At 49.1% G+C, this 24,829-nt stretch overlaps 1 protein-coding gene across 3 annotated transcripts; it reads left to right on the forward strand.

The window, feature by feature from the left end:
• The first annotated feature begins 33 nt into the window (after positions 1–33).
• Positions 34–24,628, forward strand: Chrna2 (cholinergic receptor nicotinic alpha 2 subunit). 3 transcript variants are annotated; one of them, XM_087912189.1, is made up of 11 exons: positions 34–1,840; positions 4,624–4,995; positions 5,434–5,593; positions 6,700–6,844; positions 9,243–9,349; positions 13,931–14,071; positions 15,101–15,252; positions 15,603–15,647; positions 18,367–18,476; positions 20,882–21,905; positions 23,032–24,628. In XM_087912189.1, the coding sequence occupies exons 6-11, from the start codon at positions 13,999–14,001 to the stop codon at positions 23,155–23,157; spliced, it is 1,530 nt and encodes a 509-aa protein (XP_087768315.1). In that variant the 5' UTR covers positions 34–1,840; positions 4,624–4,995; positions 5,434–5,593; positions 6,700–6,844; positions 9,243–9,349; positions 13,931–13,998; the 3' UTR covers positions 23,158–24,628. The 3 variants fall into 3 exon arrangements, with proteins under 3 accessions (XP_087768315.1, XP_087768316.1, XP_085554789.1); XM_087912190.1 differs by lacking the exons at positions 34–1,840; positions 4,624–4,995; positions 5,434–5,593; positions 6,700–6,844 and having other exon boundaries at positions 9,114–9,349; XM_085698663.2 differs by lacking the exons at positions 34–1,840; positions 4,624–4,995; positions 5,434–5,593; ... (3 more) ...; positions 15,101–15,252; positions 15,603–15,647 and having other exon boundaries at positions 18,362–18,476; positions 21,018–21,905.
• Positions 24,629–24,829: the final 201 nt, after the last annotated feature.

The following is a 24,829-nucleotide window of genomic DNA, read 5'->3' on the forward strand; positions in this document are numbered from 1 at the left end:
AGACCGGTCCCCCCCCCCCCCCCACCCCCGATTCTCAGGCTTTGACCTTTCTTAGTCAGGCTTGATATGGGGAGAGAGGGTTGATCTTGATAGGAGAGAGAGAGAGAGGAAGGAAGAGGGGGACATTGTAACCATTCTCTCCTTCAGTATTCTGTCCCGATTGACATCCCTTCTCTAAATGCCGCACACATCTTTGCAAACCCTTTCCCTCCGCCTGCTTCTCCAAGCAGTGTCCCAAGAAAACGATACAACCCTCCAGTCACAGTGTGCCAACCCAGAATACTTTTTTGTGGCTTAGAAGAAATAATTAGAGTGTGGTTCCCCTTTGTACGTTGTATTTGAAATAACGTAAAAGTGAGCTGGACCTCTGGGAGGTTTCGGGACACTTCCTCCCCTTGACCCAGGGTTCTCTCTAGTTAAGAGGGAAAACAGAAACCTCACCCATTAAGGAGTTCAATTAACAAATCCACCGTTTAGTCCATGACTGTTGTGAAAAACTGTCTCCCTTACTGCAATGGGGAATTGAAGTCTTCCTTTGCTCTTGCGGCTGCCAGGCAGATGGCAGGAGACAGGTTGATTGTGTGGTCCTTTCTGGCACTTCTTCCTCTTGCCTCCGGTCTTTCTTGGGACAGTTTGTATTTTCTGAGATTCACACTTAAGAAGCAGAAAGTGGATGATGAAGGATGTTGCCCTTTGAACAGAAATGACCTTTTGGGAGCACTTGCAGTGGAGTATTGGAGAAAGATGTGAGATGCACCTGGGCCCAAAGACAAGAAGAGAAGACAATATGAACTGGGTATTGTCCTGCATGTCTGTAATCCCAGCATTCTGGACGCAGAAGCAGAAGGTTCCAGGGTTCAATATCAGCCTCAGCTACAAACCAAGTTCAAGACTAACCTGCATTACAGGAGACGCTGAGTTGCAAGATAAAGAAACAAGCAGGAAACACACATGCACACTGAGACAGAGACAGGTAGGGATTCAGAGAGACAGACACAGAGACATATAGACAGACAGGCAGACACACACACACACACAAAAGACAACAAGCTGGAAACACACATGCAGACTGAAACAGAGACAGGTAGAGATTCAGAGAGACAAACAGACACAGAGACATATAGACAGACAGACACACACACACACAAAAGACAGACACAAAGAGAGACACAGAGACAGACAGACATATACACACACACTCAGAGAACAAGAACACACACACACACACACACACGGACAGTGATGTTCTTCTTGGTTGTCAACTTGACTACATCTGAAACCTAAGTGCCTGAATATACCTGTAGGGAGACTTTTAATCTGAATATTTTTGAGGTGGGACTGGTCCTATGTGCCAATCTGGGCTGTGTCTATTACTTTTGCGTGGTTTCTGAGTTCAATTCTCCAAGCTTCCATGAATCCACATGAATATTCTGTCATGGCCAACAAAGACAGATCTTACTCTTGAAGTTTTAGCATTGAAAGGGAACTGTTTGGAGAAACGCAGCGAAAGGACACTTGGAAAGGAGAAATGCATTTCAACTGCATTTCGATCCCAGGACTTGCTCCCTTGTTGCATTAGTTGAGTTCCCAGCTCTGACCGAGGAGAAACAAGATGTCAGTTCTAGGAAAATTGCTGTGAAGAATGGAGTTTGACGCTGAAAGCTGCTTCTAGCTGCCCTGGCTGAAGAACCCATAACCATCTTCCCACTCACCATTCCTTCCTGCCTCCAGGCCTGAGCAGTCATCAGATCCTCTCACGCCCCTGCAAACAGGGTCTAAAGAGGTGGCACTCAATAGCCCCGGAATCTACAGGATTTTGCTTGCTTCTGCCCATGGTCTGGTGAGTGTGTATGTACATAGATTCCTGTGCTTTCAGACCAGGAACGTTTTTCTGGTATTTAGGGAACAATGGGTGTGTTTTCTAAAGCTTTGGGGGTTAGTCTGTATGTTTGAACATCTATGTTATGTATGCGGCTGGTAAGATGGCTCAGCTGATAAAGGGGCTTGCTGTTAAACCGGACTTCCTGAGTTCAATATCTGGGACCCCATGGTGAAATAGACTCCTGAAAGTTGTCCTCTGATCCCTACATGAGTGCTGTGGCATGCGCACATGTGCACACATGACCAGACGTGGTGCTGAAGGTTTTTGTGGAGAGACAATAGCAGTAGGTTGTACAGTGACGGAAGACTAACTTTCTGTTTGTAAAGTCTGCTCCCCTCTCTGCTGACACAGAAAGAGCCCGGAGGGGCTTTCTCTCCCAAGGCTAAGAGGCATCCTGGTCACCACTGGGGCTGTGAGAAACGCTTTGGACTTCGGGTGTTGAGGTTTGAACTAAGGGAATGCTATGTTCTGCGTAAGTGTTCCATCCAGGTCCATACTGTAAAACCATGGTCCTCAGCCTGGGGGTAGGGAGGGGGGTCCTAAGAAGGGGTGAAGATTTTTGAAAAGTAGAGCCTAGTAGAAGGGAATTAGGTGGCTGGGGTGCACCCATTGAGGGCTATTGGACCATAGGCTCTTCCTGCTTTTCTCTTTGCCTCTCAGACTCCATGAGGTGAGCAGTTTTCTACACCACAGGCTCCAGAGCAACAAAGCCAACTAACCAACCAGGGACTGGTTGTGGATCAAGATTAACCTTGATTCTTAGATGTTGCTTTCCTCGGGTATTTCATCGCAGTAACAGAAGTCTGATTAAGAGGAGATTTCACAGTATATAACTTGTTAGAGTCCTCAGTCTGCTAATGGAAGACCTTGGGATGAATTCCTTCTCACTCAAAGTGTTGAGTAAGCCTATTCCATGTTCTTGGGGTCACTAGGGTTATGACCCATCTAGAACAGTATAGGACCCTGAGGGAATGAAAATTTTATGGAGAGAAGATCATTAATAATAACAAACTGGAAGAAGAAACCAATACTCATTTGGGGGAATATACACAAACAAGGCCCTGTTTTTATATAAACACTTTTAGCTTTGGAATGCTGTGAGTTTATTCATTCAAGACTGTTCTTATTTGAATTGGGAAAGTTGGCACTGGACCTAGGACTAATGGCCCTGATTATGTGCCTTTGATCTGCATGGCCCTGGTTTGCATGGCTCTGGTCTGCATGGGTCTGGTCTACATGAATCTGGTCTTCATGGACCTGGCCTGCAGCATGATGCTGGTGTGCTTGTATCTGATCTGCATGGCTCTGGTTTGCATTACTCTGATCTGCATGGCCCTAGTCTGCATTGCTCTGATTTGTGTGACTCTGGTCTGCATGACTCTAGTCTGCATTTTCTGGTCTACATGGCTCTGATCTGCATGGCTCTGGTCTGCATGGCTCTGGTCTGCATGGCTCTGGTCTGCATGGCTCTGGTCTGCATGGCTTTGGTTTGCATGGTTCTGGCTTGCATTACTCTGGTCTGCATGGCTCTGATTTGTGTGACTCTGGTCTGCATGGCTCTGCTCTGATGGCTATGATCTGCGTGGCCCTGGTCTGCGTGGATCTGATTTGCATGGCTCTGGTCTGATAACCCTGGTCTGTATAGCTCTGGTCTGCATGGCTTGGTTTGCATGGCCTTGGTCTGCATGGCTGAAGTCATGTAACTGTTCACAGGGCATAAATGGCTTTCAAGAAACTGTATCAAAACTCACCCTAATTAAGTAGTGTGTCTCCTGAGTGGAGATCCTGTAGCATGTTGCCCTGTGCCGTGGATGCCATTGTGGCTACCACCTAGTCCACTGTCCTCCTAAAATGTACCCCAAGGTTAGAATGAGCACTTTGTTTGTCTGAGGGATGTTTGTTGGAGTTCAATATTTTCTTCCATTACGTCTGGGCTTCACAGCCATAGACAGACTGCAGACACACAGCTGATGCTGCCTGCTGGCTGGGGCAGGCTCACACTGTTAGCTTTTTTTTTTTTTATATGCAGTTCATTCCCACCACCTGCCTGGGATATGGTACCACCTACAGTTGAGTGGACCCTCCTACATCAATGAACAATCAAGACACTCCTTCAACACAGACAGACAGACAGACATGCACATACACACACGAAGCCTATCTGATGCAGGCAATCTTGCAAGTGAGACTCTCTTCCCAGATCATTTTAGTTTGTGTGACGATAGCAGTTAAAGCCTTCCAGGAAACCGGGCCCTCACCTTTAACCCCAACACCCCAGAAGCAGAAGGAAGGCAGACAGATCTCTGTGAGTTTTAGGTCATGCAGTGCTACATAGTGAGATATTGTCTCATTAAACAAACACAAACAGAAAGCAAACAAGTCCCCCTCTGAACCTAAACCTATCTAGAACAGGGTGGGAGGTGCTTGCAAACACGGGCTTTCTCCTTTGCACCCCCTTCCTCCTGCTTGCTCTGGCACCCTCCTGTGCTGATCCAGGTGGCACACTGTGCCTCTAGTGTGCAGGAATCTGTGAGTGTAAACTGTCTTATGGTGGTCGTTCTCAAGTCTGTATCTGACCAGGCTTAATTCAAACAAATTCCGAGTGTGAGTCTTTCGAACAAGCAGGGTTGAGTGGTTTCCGGTGTGCGGCTGTGGAAAACTATGTGTATCTCCACACAGAGGGAAATCTCGCATGGGGATGAGGGGCCTCCCCGGAACTTTACTCCTTTTACATATTTTAGGAACCCTCCCACCAGTGGAAGATACAAAGCTCACCTTCTTCCCAAGAACCTCCAATGCAGATTCCTGCCTTATCAGCCTTCCTCACACCCAGTTCATGGGCACACAGTTAATCGGATGCACTTATCCTGACCTTTGTGTGAGGAGGGAGGGAGAGGGGAGGATTGATTGTGGCAGCAGCCCGTGGCAGTGGTGGCGGCAGCAGCGGCTGATTTCCAAGGACAGCTGAGACAGCAGTGCCGGCGATGCTTTGAGTTTGGATGCCTGGCACTGTAGCAGGGGCCCAGCAGACAAGCAACGAAGCTGCTCTGAACTGAGATGGAACTGATGCCTCCCAGGCTCCCACCTGGCCTCCAAGCAGGCCCTCCAGCTTTGTAAGTGCTGCTGCAAGCTGCCCACTGGCTTCATCTTCTTCTTTATTTAAAAGTTTCTGTTGATTAGAGCCAATAATCTTGACAGATAAAATCTGATGCTTTCTTTCCCTCCATGCTTTCCCCTCCCTCCTCCTTCCTTCCTCCTTCCATCTCTTCCTCTTCCCCCTTCCCTCCATCTCTGCTTCTTTCTCCCCTCTTTTCTCCCTATCTTTCAGTTTCTAGAAGATGAATGCATGCAACTAGCTTCTTTTTGCATCTGCCAAGAGGTTGCAGTAACATTTTTAATCATGGTTAGCGAGAATATCCTTCATGGCTTTAGCAACCAAATAAATGCTCACCAATAAGTGTATTGTGTGCCAATGTTTGTGTCTGTACAAACATCACAGACTCTCTCAATCTTGGAAGCAACTCACAGGGCTGTGCTCTCGTCCTCCTCAGAGAAAGCCGATGGTGAGCCACCATCACTCACACCCACCTTTGACTTGGGAGGAAACTGAGGCACAATCACCTTTTGGGACTTGCCTGAGGTCACAAAGTCATGCCTGAGAAAAGCTGGAAGTCAAACTTGGCAGCTCATGCCCACCAAAGGCAGAAAGAGGTGACAGAATGAACTGTTCAATGGGGAGGGAGAGCTTAGAGTTATTGGGATGGGAGGGGCTGAAGAGAGGGGACAGTGAGGAAGGAGAAAGTTTGGGGCTATTTAATGCATGGGGATGCCATGAAGATCACAGATAGCCAGGTGCACAGCCCTGGCTGTGATAACCCACAAACTGTAAAGGCATCAGCGGTCCAATTGTAGATTTGACAACCTGATATGTCTAGAAGATATAAATCGAGGTCGCTGGTAAAGAGGGTGAGAAACCATGCCTGAAGCCAAAGCAGGCAGGGTCTGTCCCTGGCATCCTCAGACAGGAGCTGGAGTGGGGACAGATCGCTTGCAGCAACTGTGGGGCGGAGGAAACTCTCAGCCGGGTGCTCCATGGCTCACTCATATTTTGCTGACAACTGTGCATCGTTATGACAGATGACCCACAGTTTTTGAGGACCTAGTCTGAGGTGTGTCCAGGGTTCCAAAGACACTTCAGGTGACAGCCCTGGAGTCTAGGGTCCTTCAGAGCCAGGAGCAAGCCATCATAGTAATTGAGCAGAAGCCAGAGCCGCATCTGTCTGTACTGGACACAAAGTGGAAAGTCATAGACATAGACTCCTCCTCCTTCCAGTGTGTGTGTGTGTGTGTGTGTGTGTGTGTGTGTGTGTGTGTGTGTGTGTGTGTGTGAAAGAGAGAGAGAGAGAGAGAGAGAGAGAGAGAGAGAGAGAGAAAGGAGGGTGAGGAGAGAAAGGGAGGGAGAGAGGGATGGAAGGAAAGGGAGAGAGAGATGGGGAGAAGGGGGAGGAGAGAGAGGGATCGGAAAAGAGAGAGAGAGAGAGAGAGAGAGAGAGAGAGAGAGAGAGAGAGAGCACAGTATGAGATAAGTCTGCTTGCTTCCTTTGCCAGCGATTTTTCTAAGGGCCAGGCTTGGACTTCACCTGAGGAAGCCCCAGAGCTGGTGGTTCTCCAAGATCTCTTCAGTGACACCCACGTGAAGCCTTCTCTGTCTTCTGGGGCTTCACAGCCCCAGAAAAACTGACCACTCTGCTGAGTGGCCCCCTCCCAGGAAGCCAGCCCTCATCCCTCATCTCAACAGTGCCTTCTAAACCCTCCAGGTTCTGCACCTGTGCAACCATCAGCTGAGATACGTTCTGCACCCGTCACTCTGCTTCCCAGGGACCCTCGTCAGCTAGCCAGAGGTCTCCCAGCCGGCTGCTTTCCTGCATGCGTTGAGTGGCTTGTTTTCTTCTATGACCACAGGTAAGTAAGCAACTTATTCCCGAGGCTTAGACGAGAGGTGCTGAGCATGCTGGGGAGACCGTAGGTGTGAGCTCAGAAGGAAGTTAGCAACGTGTGAGCACTTAGGAAATGGTCATGTCTGAATACTAGAAGTCACCTGCTTCTGGGCAGAGTTCAGCCTCCTGGTTGACCTTGCTGGACTCCTTCAGAGCATTGGGAAAGTAGCGCTTTGGAGTGGCGATGGAGACTTCTGTCTTGTAGCGAATGTGTCCATTCTCATGTTACTTTGTTTATTCACTCGGTCAATATTCTACACTCTCATGTAAATCAGACTGACAGACCCTGGCTGGGTGGGAGGATTTACTGATCTGAAAGGTAGCAAGTCCTCACGGCTTGTGTGGGTCAAGGTTGGAGTTAGTTGACAGGGTACTGCATCCACTGATGAAGGTGTATGACCTTCAAGATTCCACCTGACCTTGAGCACTCCTGTTAAGCTCCTGTGATGAGCAGGTCACCGAGTAGAGAAGCCGTGGAAGCAAAGAGTATGTTCTTCATCTCAGGAACACGATAGCAAAGCGTTATTTGGGAAAATGAGCACCCGGCAGTGTTTCCTCTAACCTGGGGGTCTCGTTGGTGGAGAACTGGGACCGCCTGTGTGGTGTTGTGTGAGGGGTTTCTGGATGGCACTCAGGAGGAAGAGCTAAGCGTGTTTGGGGGAAGAGGCAGCGTTTCTGGAAAGGGTAGACTGTGTTCTGATGAGTGAGTGGCTAAGAAGCAGTTGCAGTAGGAAGGCGGGCAGGGAAGAGGGTCCTAGTTGCATTGGTTTTAATAGAACTGGACCCAGGTAGATGAGCAAGGCTGCAAAGAGCCCCAGGGCAGTGAAGGGTGTACCAGACCCTGGCAAGCATCACCCCAGTGGGAACATTCACACCTGAGCCCTTTACGCTCGCAATAATTTTTGTTTGTATTTTCATTTGCGTGGACATCATTTACCCAGACTTAACGCACAGCGACATCACTCCGCTGTTATCCATTTCCCAGAACTGCTAATCCAGCCATGCTGGGGCTCACAGTCCAGAGCTTTTCGCTTTAAATATCTCTGTAACTAGTGGTGGAGGGTAACTCTAATTACTGCTGATTACCTGGAACAATTTCTCCTTTTGGTTTCCGGTGACAAATTAATGAAATGATCACAGTGGGCTAATTATAAAGGGTGGAGCTCGGAGGCAGCTCAAACACATCCTCTGGAGCCAACTGCATCCCATTTGCACATTGCTCCAGACGGCCCCTAACAGATATCCCTCCCTGGATCTCTAAACGGTACAACTTCAGCATGGCTGCACCCCTGGCCTCAGTATTGGAGGGAGCAGATCTTTCTTCTGTGTGATACGCTCAGACCTCATTCTCGGAATTTGCAACCTTGATATCATTTGAAAGAGCCAGTGACCTGTGTACAGAGGTACATTCTAGAACTTTGGATCCTAATGAGCCCAGCTTCAGAATGAACACCTTGTCTCTCACAGACTCCAGTCTTGATATGACTTGGCAGTGATGGTCATAGCTTCAGGGTTTCTAGCACACAGTCAAGTACGGGTTGAGCTCTTACACAGTCACCGCTGTGGTTGATGGCATCACTATATAACTTAGAAGCAGAGAGATTGAGCTTGTTCCCAGTTTTATCATTTTTGAGCTCTGTGAACTCGCATTAAGTCTGTCGACTTCTCTGAGCAGCAGCCTTTTAATTACACACAGGAGAATTAGTATTCTTCCTCCATACTTTCCCGGGGCAAGGGTACCATGAGGGGGGCAAGGGTGCCACAGCGTTTTGTGAACCCGAGGGACATCAGTGGAAGCTGTACTTAGGAAGACCTTCTAGGAGTTAGCATAAAGGGAGACCCTGGAATGGTCCTTTCCAGCACTTACCCAGCCTGCTTCCCAACATAAGAAGAAAACAGTAAGTTTTTATGCCCATAGGGTGCTGAATATAAGGGACTTAGGGTTTTTTATTTTTTATTATTTTATGTGTATAACTGTTTTCTGGGCATGTATGTCTATGCACCACGTGCATGCCTGATTCATGTAGAAACCAGATGAGGAATCAGAACTAGGAACTAGGGTCACAGCCTATTGTAAACTGCTCGACGTAGGTGGGTGCTGGAAACTGAACCCACGTCTCAACCACTGAGCCAACTCTTTGGGTCCAGGAACTGAGTTTTGTAACTCCTCTTTGTAACCCCTGGCTGGTTATGACAGTGGAAGCGCGGCCCAAGTCACTCACACGTTCAGGTGCATTGAAGGCCTGGTGGCCTTGAAGTCCCTCCCCCACGGTATAGAGGTAGGATGAGAGGAAAAGGACAAGCCACATGCTCCAGGTCTCTCAGCTTAACCCAGCTAACGTCTTTCTGGGGTGTCTGCACAGAATCAGATGTAAGGAAGAGCTTCCCAAGCCGGAGGAACTAGGGGCGTCCCAGATGTCTTTGGAGACAAACGAATACATCAGGCAACACACCAGGGCATGCGTGACTGGTAAGTTATCTAGAGCTTTTCTTCCTTGTGGTCCCTCTCTGTCTTCCAAATGACTTCGTTCTCTGTCCCTACTACTCAGTGTGCGCATTGCTGGCCTTGGCAAAGTGAGAGGTGGGGGAAAGAAATGAATAAATAAAGAAGAGGTCATTAGAGAGCTTGCCACGCAAGTGTGCAGACTGGAGTTCAGAATCCAGTGAACAGCCAGGCAGGTGTGGAGGCTGCTTATAACCCCACCCCTCAGCTGCAGAGACCTGCGACCCCCGAGGGCAAGCTAGATAGCTAGACTAACAGGAACTGGCAAGCCTCAGGTTCAGAGAGAGGCCCTGCTCCAATAAATAAAATGGAGATTGATTGTGGAAAACATCCAGTGTCAAACTCACACCTCCACATGGATATACACACGTGCATGCACACGAGCAATCATATACAATAAAATGCACACAGACACAAATGACACACAAGTTAAGTAACCAGGTTATAGCAGTAGGTATTTCTCCCAGCCACATTCCCTAGCCCCAGTGGCAGGCCATGGTCTTCAACTCTCCTGGCCTCTGTTCTCCTCGGGCACATTTTACAGAGTGAGCTGAGAACTTGGACTTCATTTCCAGATGCAAACTGGAAACAGGGCTTTGGAATCCTCATCCCAAGAAGGGAGTTCACAGCAGAATTCTGCTCCTCTCGGAGCCTCTGCCACCTTTGCCCCAGTTTTGGGGGCATGAGAGTTCAGATGTATTAAACCCAGTGAGATTACAGATGGACCCGGATGGACTTTTGCCATTGTGATAAAATACAGGTAACACAGTGTACCACACCCTCAGCCTATCGACAGCAACATGGTGTCCTGCCATCACCTGTCTCCAGAACCACTGATGCTCCAGACCGTAAAGACTAGTTTCTCCCTCCTACCCCACTCTAGGTTCTGTCTCTGGGAATCTGATGTCTCCAGGTGTCTCCTCCTAGAAGTGGGGTTACTCAGTGTTTGTCTCCCCGGGTCCATCTTATCTAAACTAGCATTCTGTACTCGGGGTTCAGCCCTGACACAGCAAAGCTTGGGATCATCCTTTTTTAAGGCTATATAGTCATTCCCTGTCTGCACAGATAATGTTTTTTTTTTTCTTGTGTCTCTTGGGGACACGGGTTATTCCTCCTACCACGCAATTCACTCTGATCGCTTATATCCATCCAGATGACAGACTGGAGTCTACGTTCTATGTGAATTTTGAGCGAGGCCACATCCGTGAGGCTGGAGGAGGATACAGACAACACACGATGGGTGCTGATCCATTCTAGAAAGACCTTTCCATATTATGATGAGGGTAGAAAATTTGGAAAATGTAGAAAAGTGTCAAAACATTGTAAATGCCTCTAATCCTGACACCCAGAAGACCCCAGGTGGCTCCAGGCCCACGGGAGAAAGACAAAAAGATAAACACGCTGGTCCAGATCCTTTTCCCTGGAGGTGAAGGAGCTGGGGCTGGGGAAGCAGGTCCAGCTCTAGGCTGCTGCCACTCCAGAGGTGGCTGAGGATGGTGCCACGTGTGAGGGTGGCTTCCCTGTAGGGGGCGTTGTTCTGAAAGAATTTTCCAGAGCTGATATCTTTTGGAAATCACTAGCCTTTTCTGCCTGCTGCCTGGGACATTTGGGGAGGGCTCAGGACAAGGCCAAGGTCCTCTAAGAGAGAGAGCCTGTGTGTGGTCATGCTGTGTGCAATATAACACTGGCATAAAAGTAACCAATGACCGGGACAGTATTCTCCCAAGGGAACAGAGGGGAAATGAAAATGTCAAATTTTTAATTTTTTTTCAAGATCATAATGTAATCACATCATTTCTGCTTTCTCTTTCCTCACTCCAAACCTTCCCAAACACCTCCACCCCTTGTTCGTTTCCAAAGTCATGGCCTCTTTTAAAAAAATTGTTGATATATATTATATACATTCCTATATACATTAATACAACCTGCTTAGTCTGTGTAATGCTACTTATATGTATGTTTTCATGGCTGACCATTTGGCATCGGATAACTAACTGTTGTGCTCTTCCCGGGGAGACTATTTTTCCATCTCGGAATGTTCCTTAGCTGTCTGTAGATCTTTGTGTAGGGAGGAGACTTTACAGCGCTTCCCCATCCATGTTAGAGTGTCTATCGTGGTCACTCTTGTTCAGGAAGCCATGCTGGTGAGACTTCCCTAGGGTGGCTTCTAGGAGGCACAGTCTCACGTCAAACACCTGTTCCTCTAGCTGTTACAATCTCCCCACCCCCACTCACAATGGTCTCCAGCCTTAGGCGAAGGAGACAGATGGTCACAAATGTATCCACTGTACCTTCTGGGACCTGATGGTCTCTATATGTTGCAAAGAGAAATTTCCTTGATGAGGTATGGGCTAGACCTTGGAGGAGGATTGCCAGATCTGGTTGCGTAAAGAGGTTGGATGTGGTGTGGGAAGCTGAAAATCTCCATTTTTAAGGAGTCTCTAAATTGAAACATGTTGTAGAAGTCAATGCAGGTGGACCTTTCCCCCTAAACACATCCTGGAGCTGTCAATTATAATAGCAAATATTTTCCAGACACCACATCATGTTGACGCTTCCTCCGCTCACTCTTTCCCTACTTGGCACAGTCGCTTTGTATTGCCTCTGGGTCACAGTGTGTTGACCCTCACAGCATCAGCCCAGCGCCTGGCCCGCCTCTTCAGTGTTTTGGAGTCCACATATGGACACCTATGAGCCCACTGGACTATGTACCTGTTCTGGGAGGTTCCAGCTATCCCACAACTAAGCTGATTTGCCCTGGTGCTAGTGACATGGCCAGAAAGCAAAGTCATGTTTGCAGACTCTGGACGGGGTAACAAGGGCAATGCAGAGTAACGACAGCATGGAGAAGAGACTGCAGCTTGCTGTACTGCTAGATTCTCTGCTGGTTGTTTGGGACGGGACAGGACAGAGGATGAGGACCAGAGAACAGTAGCTTCTCAGCCCCGTTGGTAACCGTTCTGATTCCTGCATGGGCGTGGCCCCTTCTGTGTTTCTATGAATAAGCAACCTCTTATTCATGCCTTTTGAAGACATGGTTAAGTACACACAATAGGAAATTTACTGTTCATGGCATTCAGGGCTTTAAAAATGCTGTGCACTTGTCACTATTCTAAAACATTCCAGAATTTCCCAGTCCATTCACATCACTGTCAACAGGAAATCTCTTGTCTGTGCTAAGGGCCCGAGTGCTGTCTCCAGGCCATATACACACAGTACCCCATGTGAACATTCACATAGATAAACTCTGTGTGTGTGGGTGCACAGGTATGCACACATGTTTAGTGACCAAAGGCTGGCCTCAGATGTTCTTCAGACGTTATCACCTTTTACGTTATTTTATTTTTGAGATAAAGTCTTTCAGTGGGACCGGGGTTTACTGACTAGGTTTGGTTGGGTGACCAGCAAGTTCCAGAGGTCACCTGTCTCTACCTCCCCTGTGCTGGGATTACAAGTGCATGCCCCTACACCCAGCATTTTAAAATAGGCACTGGGGATCGAACTCAGATCCCTGTGCTTGCAAAGCAAGTACTTTACCAATTTAACCATCTCCTCAACCCCTAAATATGTGAACTTTTAAAGGCAATAATACTTAGTGCCATTGTGGTCATGTGATTGAGCACTGTGCCATACAAAATAATTCACTAGCTTAGGATTCTGCTTCCCTCCAACTCTCCTGTGTGAGACATTTTTAACCATCATGAGTACCTGTCTTCCTCAGACCCAGGATCTTCCTGCCTCAGCTCCAGGTTCACCATCCTAGAGCCAACAGAGGATAGCCACATCTTCCCAACCAAGAACATTTTTAAATAACAGTTTTTTTGAACTATAATTCATCTTGTCAAGCACAAGAGTTGGTCAATTTTATTGTATCCACCGAATTGTGCAACCATCACCACTGTCATTCCAGAACCTTCTCCATATCCATACCCTGCCCCCAAAGACAGCCCATTGATCCTCAGGATTCATTCCCATTCCCTTCGGAACTCACTCCTCCACATCATGTTTCCAGATCCACCTGGCCTGGAACGGGCCCATCAACAAACTCCCGCAATACCTGGCTGACTTCTTTCACCTCGCATGTTTTTGAAGTCCATCCCGTCAATCACAAATGCCATGTTAGTACCTGATTTCTTCTCATGGCTGCCCTGTATGTCACTGGTTAGCTATGCCACCCTTTGCTCAGCTGTCCATTGCTGATGAGCATTTGTTCGCCTGTATCTTTGGGTCATTGTTCCCAGGGGCCGTAGTCTTCTGCTGACCGCCCTTTCCAGTGTGATTATCCCCACTTCACAGATGAGGAATTGAGGCCACCATGGAAGGAATGTGGTCTCTGTGAAGGTCAGTCGTGTCTCAGCTTGTCAGCGATTGAGTGACTCTGGAGAAGAGGAGAAAGCTGTTCCTCCATGAGGCAGAGCAGCCAAGAAGCCCCGCACTCCAGGCAGCCCTGCGCTCAGCTTTCAAACCTTCCTGGAGTATGAAAGACAAAGACACTGCATGCCACATCACGTGACCTAAGAGTCCTCCCCTTCACTTATTCAATTGCAGAGGAGAGGCAGGGGCCTCACTGAAGCCAGCGCCAAGTGGTCCAAGGGAGACCAGAACCCTCCAAAGCCATGAGCCCCTCCCATCCTGCTCTCCAGTCCTGGATACATCTTTCTCTCTGGGGTCTCCTTCTGATGCCAGCAAGTAAGTGGGTGCCACCACTATCACTAGGACTTCATCTTACCCTTGTGCACTCACAGATCACATGGTGGACTTTCTTGAAGGGCAAGTCACTTCATCTTCAGGGTTACATGGGACACTGAAGGTCATTGCCCGGGTGGCCAGGACCACAGGGCGAAGAAGACAAGGGGGTATCTCAGCTCTATCATGAGCAGCTTTGTCATCTTGAATGCCCCCCAAACATTTTGATATTCTCGTCTACACAATGCAAATAGCATCATGGAACACTCAAGATTACTATGGGGACGAAGGAAGCTTGCACCCAGCACAAAGGCTGGGGCAGGTATGTGGAGACACACGTGGTGGTGGCTGTGTTCATTGCCGTACTTTCTGTCCCAGCGGCTGCTGGCTGCCGGGGCTTTTTTTTTTCTTTGTAAGGTGGTTCACTGCCTGCTCAGGCAGCAGAGCCCCAGAATGGGGAAGCGATTATGCAAAAGCACAGCGGAAAGGGCATGATATATTCCAGCAGACAACTGCTTTGCCCAGCGGACGAGAACTGGTCAGAGCTGGCGATTTAAGAGCTCAGGCTGGTACCCTGCATGGGAGATGTTCTCATGGGCATCAGTAGCTTGTTGGAAGAGCGGATGGAAAAGATAAGTCTCACCATCAGCCAGGCTCACATCAGCAGCTGAAGCCCCTCTCAGCCGCCCCTCAGCCCCCTTGGGGCTCTTTGGTTCTGGCTGAGACTGGTTTCTAGGTCTGAGCTTTCTTACTTGGCTGTGGGAGCCCTCACTCCCTGACTCCTCACTTGAAATCAGGAAGGCCCTGCAAGCGCCTGCTGCTTATATGGTGTCCTTGGGGCTGTATTAACCACTAATACGCACTCATCTATGGAATCCCCAATGGTGTTTGAGATGTACTTCCTGTTTGCATCCCCATACGATGATATATGATGTTGAGTCTCTCTGCTTTGATGGACGATGGAAAGAAAGCAACGGATTCAGCTCCTCGGCCTCACGTAGACTCTTTTTCTCTTCTATTCCTATTCTGCAGTGTTGGCCCAGCGAGGCTCACGCACCCAGGCTGAGGACCGCCTGTTCAAACACCTGTTTGGAGGCTACAATCGCTGGGCACGGCCAGTACCCAATACCTCCGATGTGGTCATCGTGCGCTTTGGACTATCCATTGCCCAGCTTATAGATGTGGTGGGTCTGCCCGCTCACTCTGTGTTCCCTTGATCAGCCCCCAGTCCACTTGACTTTTCTCATGGTCCTCGCTGGATTCAACTCAGTCCTTCTCCCAGCAGCCCTCAAAGCCACCCTAGCTACAGCTTGGAGCTACCTAGCTGGATTGACATGGTGCCTTCTTTCCCAAAGTCCTCCCTCGTGTCCCAGGTGATCCTGAGGAATCTGAGTGCTGGTGACTGAGTCATGAGAGGTGTCTGGGCTTGAGTGTCCTGTGAGTGGGCCCCCAAAATGCCTCCTATATACTCTGTTTTCTGGGCTAGTTTGTCAGTCACCCTAACTGCTGTTACTCTCTGTCTCTGCTACCCTAGGATGAGAAGAATCAAATGATGACCACCAATGTCTGGCTAAAGCAGGTAAGCCTTCCCTTGTAGGAAATGACAGGAATATCCCCAGTCCCCAGCCCCTTCTAGGACCTCACTATTGAGGGATCGTGGAGAAGCAAAATGCTGAATTCATGGGTCATGATCAGTAGTCTAACTTAAGGCTTGAGGTAATGTAGGATGCTCTCCTCGGGGGCTGATTTTGTATGGCCATGCTCTTAGTCCACTGTCCTTGTCACCCATAACACCAAGAGACCCTTTTCTAGAAGCAAGCCTTTCACAGTCCTTGATCCTGCGGGAAAGTTCACAGGCCAGCTTACGGAATTATTACCTGCTACCTCACAGAGTGAGGGGGTATCCAGATGTGCCCAGCTCCAAGACCCATCTCCTTCTATGTGTGTCTCAGAGGCTGTGCTGCCTGACAGATGACCCCAGAGCTCACAGACATAAAGCAATGACCCATTTACCATATCACATGCATTTGTGACCTGGCGCTTAGACAGCTTTCTTTGCTTTAAATAGTAACCAAGGTACCAGTGTCATCTGGGCCAGTTGGGGTTAGTCCATTGCTGTCAAAAATGGCTTCCCTTACATGTCTGTCCCTTACAGGGGTGTTTAGAAGGTTCTGAAAGATTCTGAAAGGCTGGGTTCCTAGCTATTCTGTGCACACCCTCAGGTTCCTTCCCTGGTGTCTCTGGCAGAAAAACTGATGGGTTCTCACTTGGTAGTTCAGGATTCCCATAGTAAAGGTCCCAAGAGACAGAAAGTAGATGCTGATAGTCACTTATGGCCCTAAAATGGTCCAGCCTCAACCTTATGCTATTCTACAGGCACAGTTGGTAAATGAACTGGAGTCAGGAGGAGATAAAGATACCATCTCTCCATGGAAGGAAAACTGAAGAGTCTGTGGAGTTCTGGGGTGGGCTGTTGCTGGGCAGACTCAGGAACTAAGGCCTGATTAGAGCTGGAAGTTTACCTCACCTCTCCTGTCTGCCCAGCTAACCCCAAGGCCTTCAAGTGGAGATAGAGACGAACATGGGAAAGGGAAGCTAGCCCCTGCCCCCAGCTTCTTACTCTGGCCCCTTGGGTACCTGACTGGTCCTGTCTCAGAGGTTAGCATGCAGAAAACCACAAGGACAAAGATGGTGACATCTCTGAGTCATTCAAATAGATCTCTTGCTCTCTGTGGGTGTCTTGCGCACAACCCTCAACTCACTGGGTCCTGGGTGGTATCTGGTGTGTGATAGCTACTTCTAAATTAGATGCTTGGGTCAGAAGTTGCTCTGAGCCAATCGCTTCTGACATTGTTCATCCTAGAGTCATTGGAGGCTCTGTGCCTCATCTCTACAGATGAACCAATGGGAACCAGGTGAGGAAGAAGATTAGAAAGGTCTACAATCATGTCATGGAAGCGGGCAGGTCTAGAAACTAGGTCACCACAATTGTCCTGCTCACTTGTACCAGGGCTGGTACAGGAAGAGAGGAGGGAGCACTGTGGTAGATCCAGGACTTCCATGGTTGCCTGGGACTAGCCCAAGATGCTGGAGGAGTTACTAATCTTCTGGGAGCCTCAGTTTCCCCATATGTTGTAGACAGAAGTTTCTGTCCTATCTAGTACCACAGCCATTCAGTTCCAAACAAACACACAGAGGTTTATATCAATTATAAACTGTTTGTCCTATTGCTCAGACTTATTACTAACTAGCTCTTATGACTTAAATTCACCCATAATTCTTGTCTATGTTTAGCCATGTGGCTTGGTACCTTTTCTCAGCAAGGCATTCTTATCTAGCTTCCTCTGTGTCTGTCTGGGGACTGATTCTCTTCTGCCTTACCTCTTCCCAGAATTCTCCTAGTCTGGTTTCCCCACCTATACTTCCTGCCTGGCTGCTGGCCAATCAGCGTTTTATTAAACCAATATGAGTGACAAATGTTTACAGTGTACAAGAGCATTATCCCACAGCAAAGTGGGCGTGACTCATCTACCATATGCCTGTGACATTCAGATGCCCCCATTTGATGCCAGTGTCCCCAAATGTTGTATGAACCTGAAATCCTGAAAGATGAACTAAACAGAGAATGAGAGCTTCATTTCGGGAACCGAAGGGTATAGCTTAGTTTGGTACCATGCTTGCCTGGGAAGCCCTGGGTTTAATTCCCCAGCAACCATATAAGTTGGGTGTGGTGGCTCATGCTTGCAGTCCTAGTACTTGGGAGGTGGAGGCTGAGGAGCAGAAGTTCAAGGTCATTTTACCATCTTAGCAAGTTGGAGGTAAGCTTGGTTCCCTAAAACACCAATAAATAAAACAAACAAGCAGCAACAAAACAAAACAAATCTGGTTTTAAAGCCCACTTGGACCCATTCTGCTGCAAGCATAGTTGGGACCTAGAGTATTCTCTTCCTGCTGGGAATCCAGAAATAGGAAGGTCTGTGGAGCATAGTTTGGAGGTCCCAGGTAAGCTCTTTGCTTCACTGTCTAATTCTGGCAGGCCCTGCGTTGAAAATGAGTGATGCTTAACAGATTTAAGAGGTGGGGAGTGTCAGAGCAAGAACCAGAGGCAGGGCTAGAGTGCCAAGTGTGCTGGCACTGGCATCCTGGGATTCTGGCTACCAAAGTCAGCGCAAAACAGGCTGGTTATGGGAATGACTTGCCTGGTTCCCATGCCAGAGTTTTTCCCTGGGGGGCTAGGGAAGGGACGTGGGGATTATCTTGAGGCTGCGGAGCCCTGATGCGACCCCTCCCCTGAGCAGGAGTGGAATGATTACAAACTGCGCTGGGACCCAGCTGAGTTTGGCAACGTCACCTCCCTCCGGGTCCCCTCAGAGATGATTTGGATCCCGGACATCGTCCTCTACAACAAGTAAGAAGCAATTTGTTAATTAAAATATATCTCAGGGATGGAGAGACGGCTCAGTGAGTAAGAGCCCTGGCTGTGAAAGCAAGAAAGATCTGAATTTGAACCCTCAGCAGCCACATAAAAAGGTGAAAATGTGTGTGTGTGCGTGTGTGTGTGTGTGTGCGTGTGTGTGTGTGTGTGCGTGCGTGCGTGCGTGCGAGAGAGAGAGAGAGAGAGAGAGAGAGAGAAAGAGAGAGAGCGCCGGGAAGACAAATGGATCCTAGAAACTCAAGGCCAGTCAGTTTAGCCAAAATGATGGGAAGTCTAAGAATCTTGAGATCCTGTTTCAAGAAATAAAAGCAGACTGGGCACGCTTTAATCCCAGCGTTCAGGAGGCAGAGGCAGGTAGACCTCTGAGTTCAAGGCCAGCCTGGTCTACAGAGTGAGTTCCAGGACAGCACTAGGGTCATACAAAGAAACCTTGTCTTGAAAACATACGCACATGCGCGCGCGCGCACACACACACACACACACACACACACACACAGGATGGAGCAAAATCAAGGAAAGGCACTTCACATCAGACCCATATACACTCAATTATGCACCAGCACCCCCAGCTTGTGTGCATAATCCACATACATGCACACACGTGCACCAGCACCCCCACACATGTGTACATACACCACACACACGTATACATACGTGCATAAACACGCATGCATATAAACATGTGTGCATACATGTGCACATACACACATGCACACACACATGCACGCACACGCATTTTTCATAAAAGAAACTAAAACTTATTCTTTCCTTTCTGCTTAAGTAGGGTTTCACTGAGAAGCCCAGACGTTCACACTTACACAGCGGCAGTTTCTCCTGTTAATACACTCCTAAGGCCGGTCTCTGGGACACACTGCTACTTTCTTGAAATACAAATAGGCATGGAAGGTTCTCGGTGGGGACAGGCAGAGGTCACATAATTTTGGATAGCATAGTCAGTCACACCCCCACCGCTACCCCACGCTGGCAGTCAACCCTCAAGTAGCTGCTGTTTGCTATTGCTGCAGAGTCATGCCATCCCAGCCACCACACCCCATCTCTGCCCTGAGCTGGAACCTAGGGTCCTTCCAGTTTCTGCTTCTGAGAGACAGAAATCAGGAGCAAAGTCCGAGTGGCAGGCACATCTGGGTTTGCCAAAAAGATGCTGGTCACTGATCTCTGATGGCAACAAGAAGGTTTTCTGCTAGAACAAAGTCCAGTCCAAACTGCTGTGGCATTTAAAGTGTGTGCCCCACATACACTCCTCCCGGTTAATAGGCAAAAGGTCAATGAAATCACATGGTCTCCTGCCCCAAATGGGAGCCTGTTGCCATCTAGTGGTAGTTATGTGAAATGACCAAAATCATCGCTACAGGTTTGGGTTTCATGGAGGAATTAGGGATGGAGTTTAAAGACCAGAATACTGTTCCCACCCAAGGGGACTCAGACTGAAGTCCTGCTTGCCAGTCTCTTCCTGTGAACCCTTCTGCTTTTACACCCTTGTCTCGTCTCCCAGTTAAATCCTAGTGCCGTTGACAAGCCAAAGCCTTTTAAATGACTGCTTTCCCCACAACCCTGTTCAGTCCAGAGGAAGTCCTTCCAGGTCTTGGGAATGTTCCAAATGCCCTTTTGTACGGTGATGTCATGTGAATTCTTCTCATTTCCAGGTAGTTCCCCAAGGTCAGGGGTCATACTTTACATCCGCAGGTATAGGTCCTGGTATATGAAACTGAACTCAAATACTCTGCAGAATGCTCAGGTTGCAAGGAGTTTCCCCACTAGCCAAAATGTTAGGTCTCCTCTGGAAAGGAGCAGAAGAACTTGGTGCCAAAGCCAGGGCCCTCCCCTTCTGGAGCTGACTTCCCATTGGCCAGTGAGGGAAAACCCTAAAAGGTCATTCCCCTAGTCAGGTATGGTGGGGCACACCTGCAACCCCAGAATTTAGGATACTGAGGCCAGAGGATCACAAACTCAAATTATGGACCAACCTGTGCATCCTAGTGAGACTGTCTCATAAAACAACAAAACCCAGAAGAACTTCAACACGCTAAATGGATAAAAATAGGGGATCAGACCACAAATGTGCCATGATTCAAAATATGTAAAATGGAAGTACAGTCTTTATGACAGTCAGTTATGTAAGTACAATGTCAAAATGGCAAAGATGATTATTGCTTAGTTCTTTAAAATTTTTGTTTCTGTAATTAAAACAATGGTATTTGCAGACGACTCAGGATAGATCTGTCTGCAGCAGAGATGCACACACTCCATGATTAGCCCTACTTAGCCAGTCAATGGCTGACTTTGTTTACCCTGTTACCCTGCTGCCAGTTTCCTGGAGGAGGTAGGTATGCAGGACCCAAGCTTGTCTCCTCTCCTAGTGCAGACGGGGAGTTTGCGGTGACCCACATGACCAAGGCCCACGTCTTCTTCACGGGCACCGTGCACTGGGTGCCCCCCGCTATCTACAAGAGCTCCTGCAGCATCGACGTGACCTTCTTCCCCTTCGACCAGCAGAACTGCAAGATGAAGTTTGGCTCCTGGACGTACGATAAGGCCAAGATTGACTTGGAGCAGATGGAGCAGACGGTGGACCTGAAGGAGTACTGGGAGAGCGGCGAGTGGGCCATCATCAACGCCACGGGCACCTATAACAGCAAGAAGTACGACTGCTGCGCCGAGATCTACCCTGACGTCACCTACTACTTCGTGATCCGCCGGCTGCCCCTGTTTTACACCATCAACCTCATCATCCCGTGCCTGCTCATCTCCTGCCTCACCGTGCTGGTCTTCTACCTGCCCTCCGAGTGCGGGGAGAAGATCACCCTGTGCATCTCGGTGCTGCTCTCGCTCACCGTCTTCCTGCTGCTCATCACGGAGATCATCCCGTCCACCTCGCTGGTCATCCCGCTCATCGGCGAATACCTGCTCTTCACCATGATCTTCGTCACCCTCTCCATCGTCATCACGGTCTTCGTGCTCAATGTACACCACCGTTCCCCCAGCACCCACAACATGCCCCGCTGGGTGAGGGGGGCCCTGCTCGGCCGGGTGCCCCAGTGGCTGATGATGAAGCGACCCCTGCCGCCGATGGAGTTCCACGACTCTCCCGGTCTGAAGCTCAACCCTGCTTATCACTGGCTAGAGACCAATATGGATGCGGAAGAAAGGGAGGAGACAGAGGAAGAGGAGGAAGATGAAAATATGTGTACGTGTGCAGGCTTCCCAGACGCTTCCATGGGTATCCTCTATGGCCATGGCAGCCTGCATCTGAGGGCCCTGGAGCCTGAGGCCAAGGCTCCCTCTCGGGATAGTGAGATCATGCTGTCCCCTCAGATACAGAAAGCACTAGAAGGTGTACACTACATTGCTGACCATCTGAGGTCTGAGGATGCCGACTCTTCGGTGAGTTGGGTTGAGGGAGGGATTCCCCACCCCCATGGGCGATTCTGCCAGCTTAGTAGGCAACAGTCCCGTCCTAGGGTGTCAGTTTCGATAACCCCTTCCTTCCTGCAAGCACCCCTCTTCCTCAGTCGTTGTCTGAGGAGTCTAGACTCAGTCATGAGAGAGATGCACTCTAGCTGGCGGTTAACTGGTCACTTCCTGGCAGATGGCAGAATACTACAGGGCACCCAACCTAACTGGGAGAGAGTGATTAGACACTGCCCAGCTCAGCGGCTGGTGCCCCTCTGCTTTGACTTTTGCTGATCAGCCTTTCTCAGGAGGAGGGGGTGGGAATGGGGCAGGGAGTCAGAGACAGAAACCAAGCACGAATGCATCAACTCAGTGCATCGCTGGCCTCCACCCTCCACTGCCATAGAAGGTCTCCTTCATCTGGATTCTGAGCAGTTTGTGACCTTACCCTAGTCACTAATAAGCCCTGCAGAGTCTCGGCTGAGCCAGGGTGACTCGCTTCCCCAGTGCTGCCTATAGTACTTAGTGTTCAGAACCTGCTTATGTATGTATGCCCTTACCGATCAAGCGAGGGATGAAAGACCTGAACTTACGATGGGGTGACCTTATTGAGTAGATGAGAACATTAATCGTTCATTTGTAAATGTCTAAGAATTTAGATCCTCTGGCTTGGCCCATGAGTGGAAGAGCCCCAGAACCCCAGCTCTTCCATGCTGGCCTGCCCTGGGCCACAAACTGCCTCTTTCTGTCCCCTGCAGGTGGGTGGAAAGGTAGCACAGGATTTGGAAGCTATGTAAATACTGTGAGTTACATTTAAATTCTTCTAATTTGGAGGGTCTATGCCCTCTTGGTGGCCCTAGCACCTCCTTGTGTCCCCTGGACTCCTATACCTGGGAGTACAGGACATAGGGAAGGATAGAATGGGACTCCCAGGGATGTGTCAGCCCTGAGCTAAGCCTGTTTCTCCCGCCACCCATCTCTATGCTTGGGATGACCTCAACTTCTCAAACCTTCAGTAGAGCTGATGACTGCTACCTCTATAGGGCTGGGCGTGGGAGGGACACATCCTCTTCCCAAAGCCTGGCTTTTGTTACTGTAAGCCCGATTCTAATTTCAGGTAAAGGAAGATTGGAAGTACGTGGCCATGGTGGTTGACCGGATATTCCTCTGGCTGTTCATTATTGTCTGCTTCCTGGGGACCATCGGGCTCTTCCTCCCTCCATTCTTGGCCGGGATGATTTGATCTCAAGTCCCTTGTGTTGGCTCCAAGATGACCTTGACAACTCTCTTCTGGCCTTCTCTAACTGGAGCCATCTCTAGAATGCTCTTTTGGGTCAATACCATCTGTCTGCAGAGTTTCTCTGAGGCTCCCAAACTAGTCTAGACTTTACACCCTCTTGGGGACAGCTCACAGTGATATTGTTGGGCTAAGTGCTGAGACCACTCAACATGACACCTGTTTAGAGATGCTGGGGAACCAGAAACGGTGAAGACATTTGCTCTACATTACATATTCCTGAAAGAGCAGCAGGAACCATATATGACCAAAGGATCAAACGAAGGGACATTGGGGTCAAGCCAGGGCAAAGGGAAGTAGAACACTGCCCCAAGGATGGGGACAAAGCAGTGCCTGATGCAGGAGAGCTCCAAACAGCACTCTGGATTCAGAGTGTCAGGGAGGACAAGTGGGGTGGGGAGTCTGGGAAGGCAAGTTGGGTATCTTTAATCCAGGCCTAGGAAGAAGTTCGGGGTCTTCTCTGAACCTGTCTCCGTGTGCTTTGTGAGGCAAATATCAGCAGGACAAGGCTATTTCCAGAAGGAGTGAGGCACAGAAGTCCTCAACCTGAGCGTCTTGACCCCTTTCGCATATCAGATATCCTACATATCAGATATTTGTATGATGATTCCTAACAGTAGCAAAATTATAGTTATTGAGTAGCAATGAAATGATTTTATGATGTGGGGTGTCACCACAACATAAGGAGTTTACTGTATTAAGGGTCGCAGCACTGGGAAGGTTGAGAACCACTGGCCTAGATGTCCTGGTGGATGCTTGAGGCAGAGGAATTGCGGCATGTAGCTGGGTGGAAGTGGCTGGGCTGTGATTCATCTGAAAGCACCGTTGAGCTCCCCGGTTGCCCTCAGCATCATGTCTCATGGTTCTGTGCCACAAAGAGGTCTAGTAATTGCTGCCAGGGATCATGGCCACCTTCAAATCATCAGTAATTCTTGCACTTGGAATATCACAAGGCCCTCCATTGCATAGGAGCCCAGGGGATCGGGCCTCTCACCACACTGTCCAGTCCCTGAGGAGTCAGACCTCGGAAGCTTACAGCAATGACATCCCTGATTGCTAATAGATATAGAGACCAAGGCAGGAAGCAGAGTAGGGCAAGCTTCTGGTTTCTCTTTCTCAGGGTGTTCTTCTGAATCCCATACACTGCGCTTTGACAGACCTAAGGGAAACCTGCTCACCAAAGGCCTCACCCGGACACCCTGCTATCAGTTCCCATGAGCCCCTACTCAGTCACCAATTCAGTTCTTGGCTCCTCCTTCCTCCAGTGACGGCAGCCTGCAGCCTCCATCCACCTGTTCTAAGCCCTCCGATGCGATTTCCTGACAGAAGATGCTTGCTGCACGTTTGTCCACATTTCCCATCCTCCTTGCACGCGAGTGAAATGCTGAAATAAAGCTGAGATGACTGCTCTCAAAAACTGTCATGCTTTCCTGTCACCTCAGCTGTCCCTGGCATCATCTAGTCCCCTCCAGTGTCTAGGTGGTGTGGGGACAGTCAGGGGAGAAGTGTCCCACAGAGGGACCGACACGGTGTCTTCCTGGAAAGCTTCCTTTTGGATGAGGTGCCACGACAGCCTACGTGGAGCAAAGGGCAGGAGGCCACCACCCACTTCTCATGG

This window comes from Myodes glareolus, chromosome 12 (genome assembly GCF_982192425.1).
Source record: "Myodes glareolus chromosome 12, mMyoGla1.1, whole genome shotgun sequence".
In the NCBI taxonomy this organism is placed as follows: Eukaryota; Metazoa; Chordata; class Mammalia; order Rodentia; family Cricetidae; genus Myodes; species Myodes glareolus.

Bases quoted from the DNA above. Each gene is read 5' to 3' on its own strand.
- Chrna2 (XM_087912189.1), top strand. From the start codon at position 13,999: ATGAGCCCCTCCCATCCTGCTCTCCAGTCCTGGATACATCTTTCTCTC. The intron at 15,253-15,602 runs GTGGGTCTGCCC...CTGCTACCCTAG, and splicing joins TTGCCCAGCTTATAGATGTG to GATGAGAAGAATCAAATGAT. The intron at 21,906-23,031 runs GTGAGTTGGGTT...TTCTAATTTCAG, and splicing joins CTGAGGATGCCGACTCTTCG to GTAAAGGAAGATTGGAAGTA.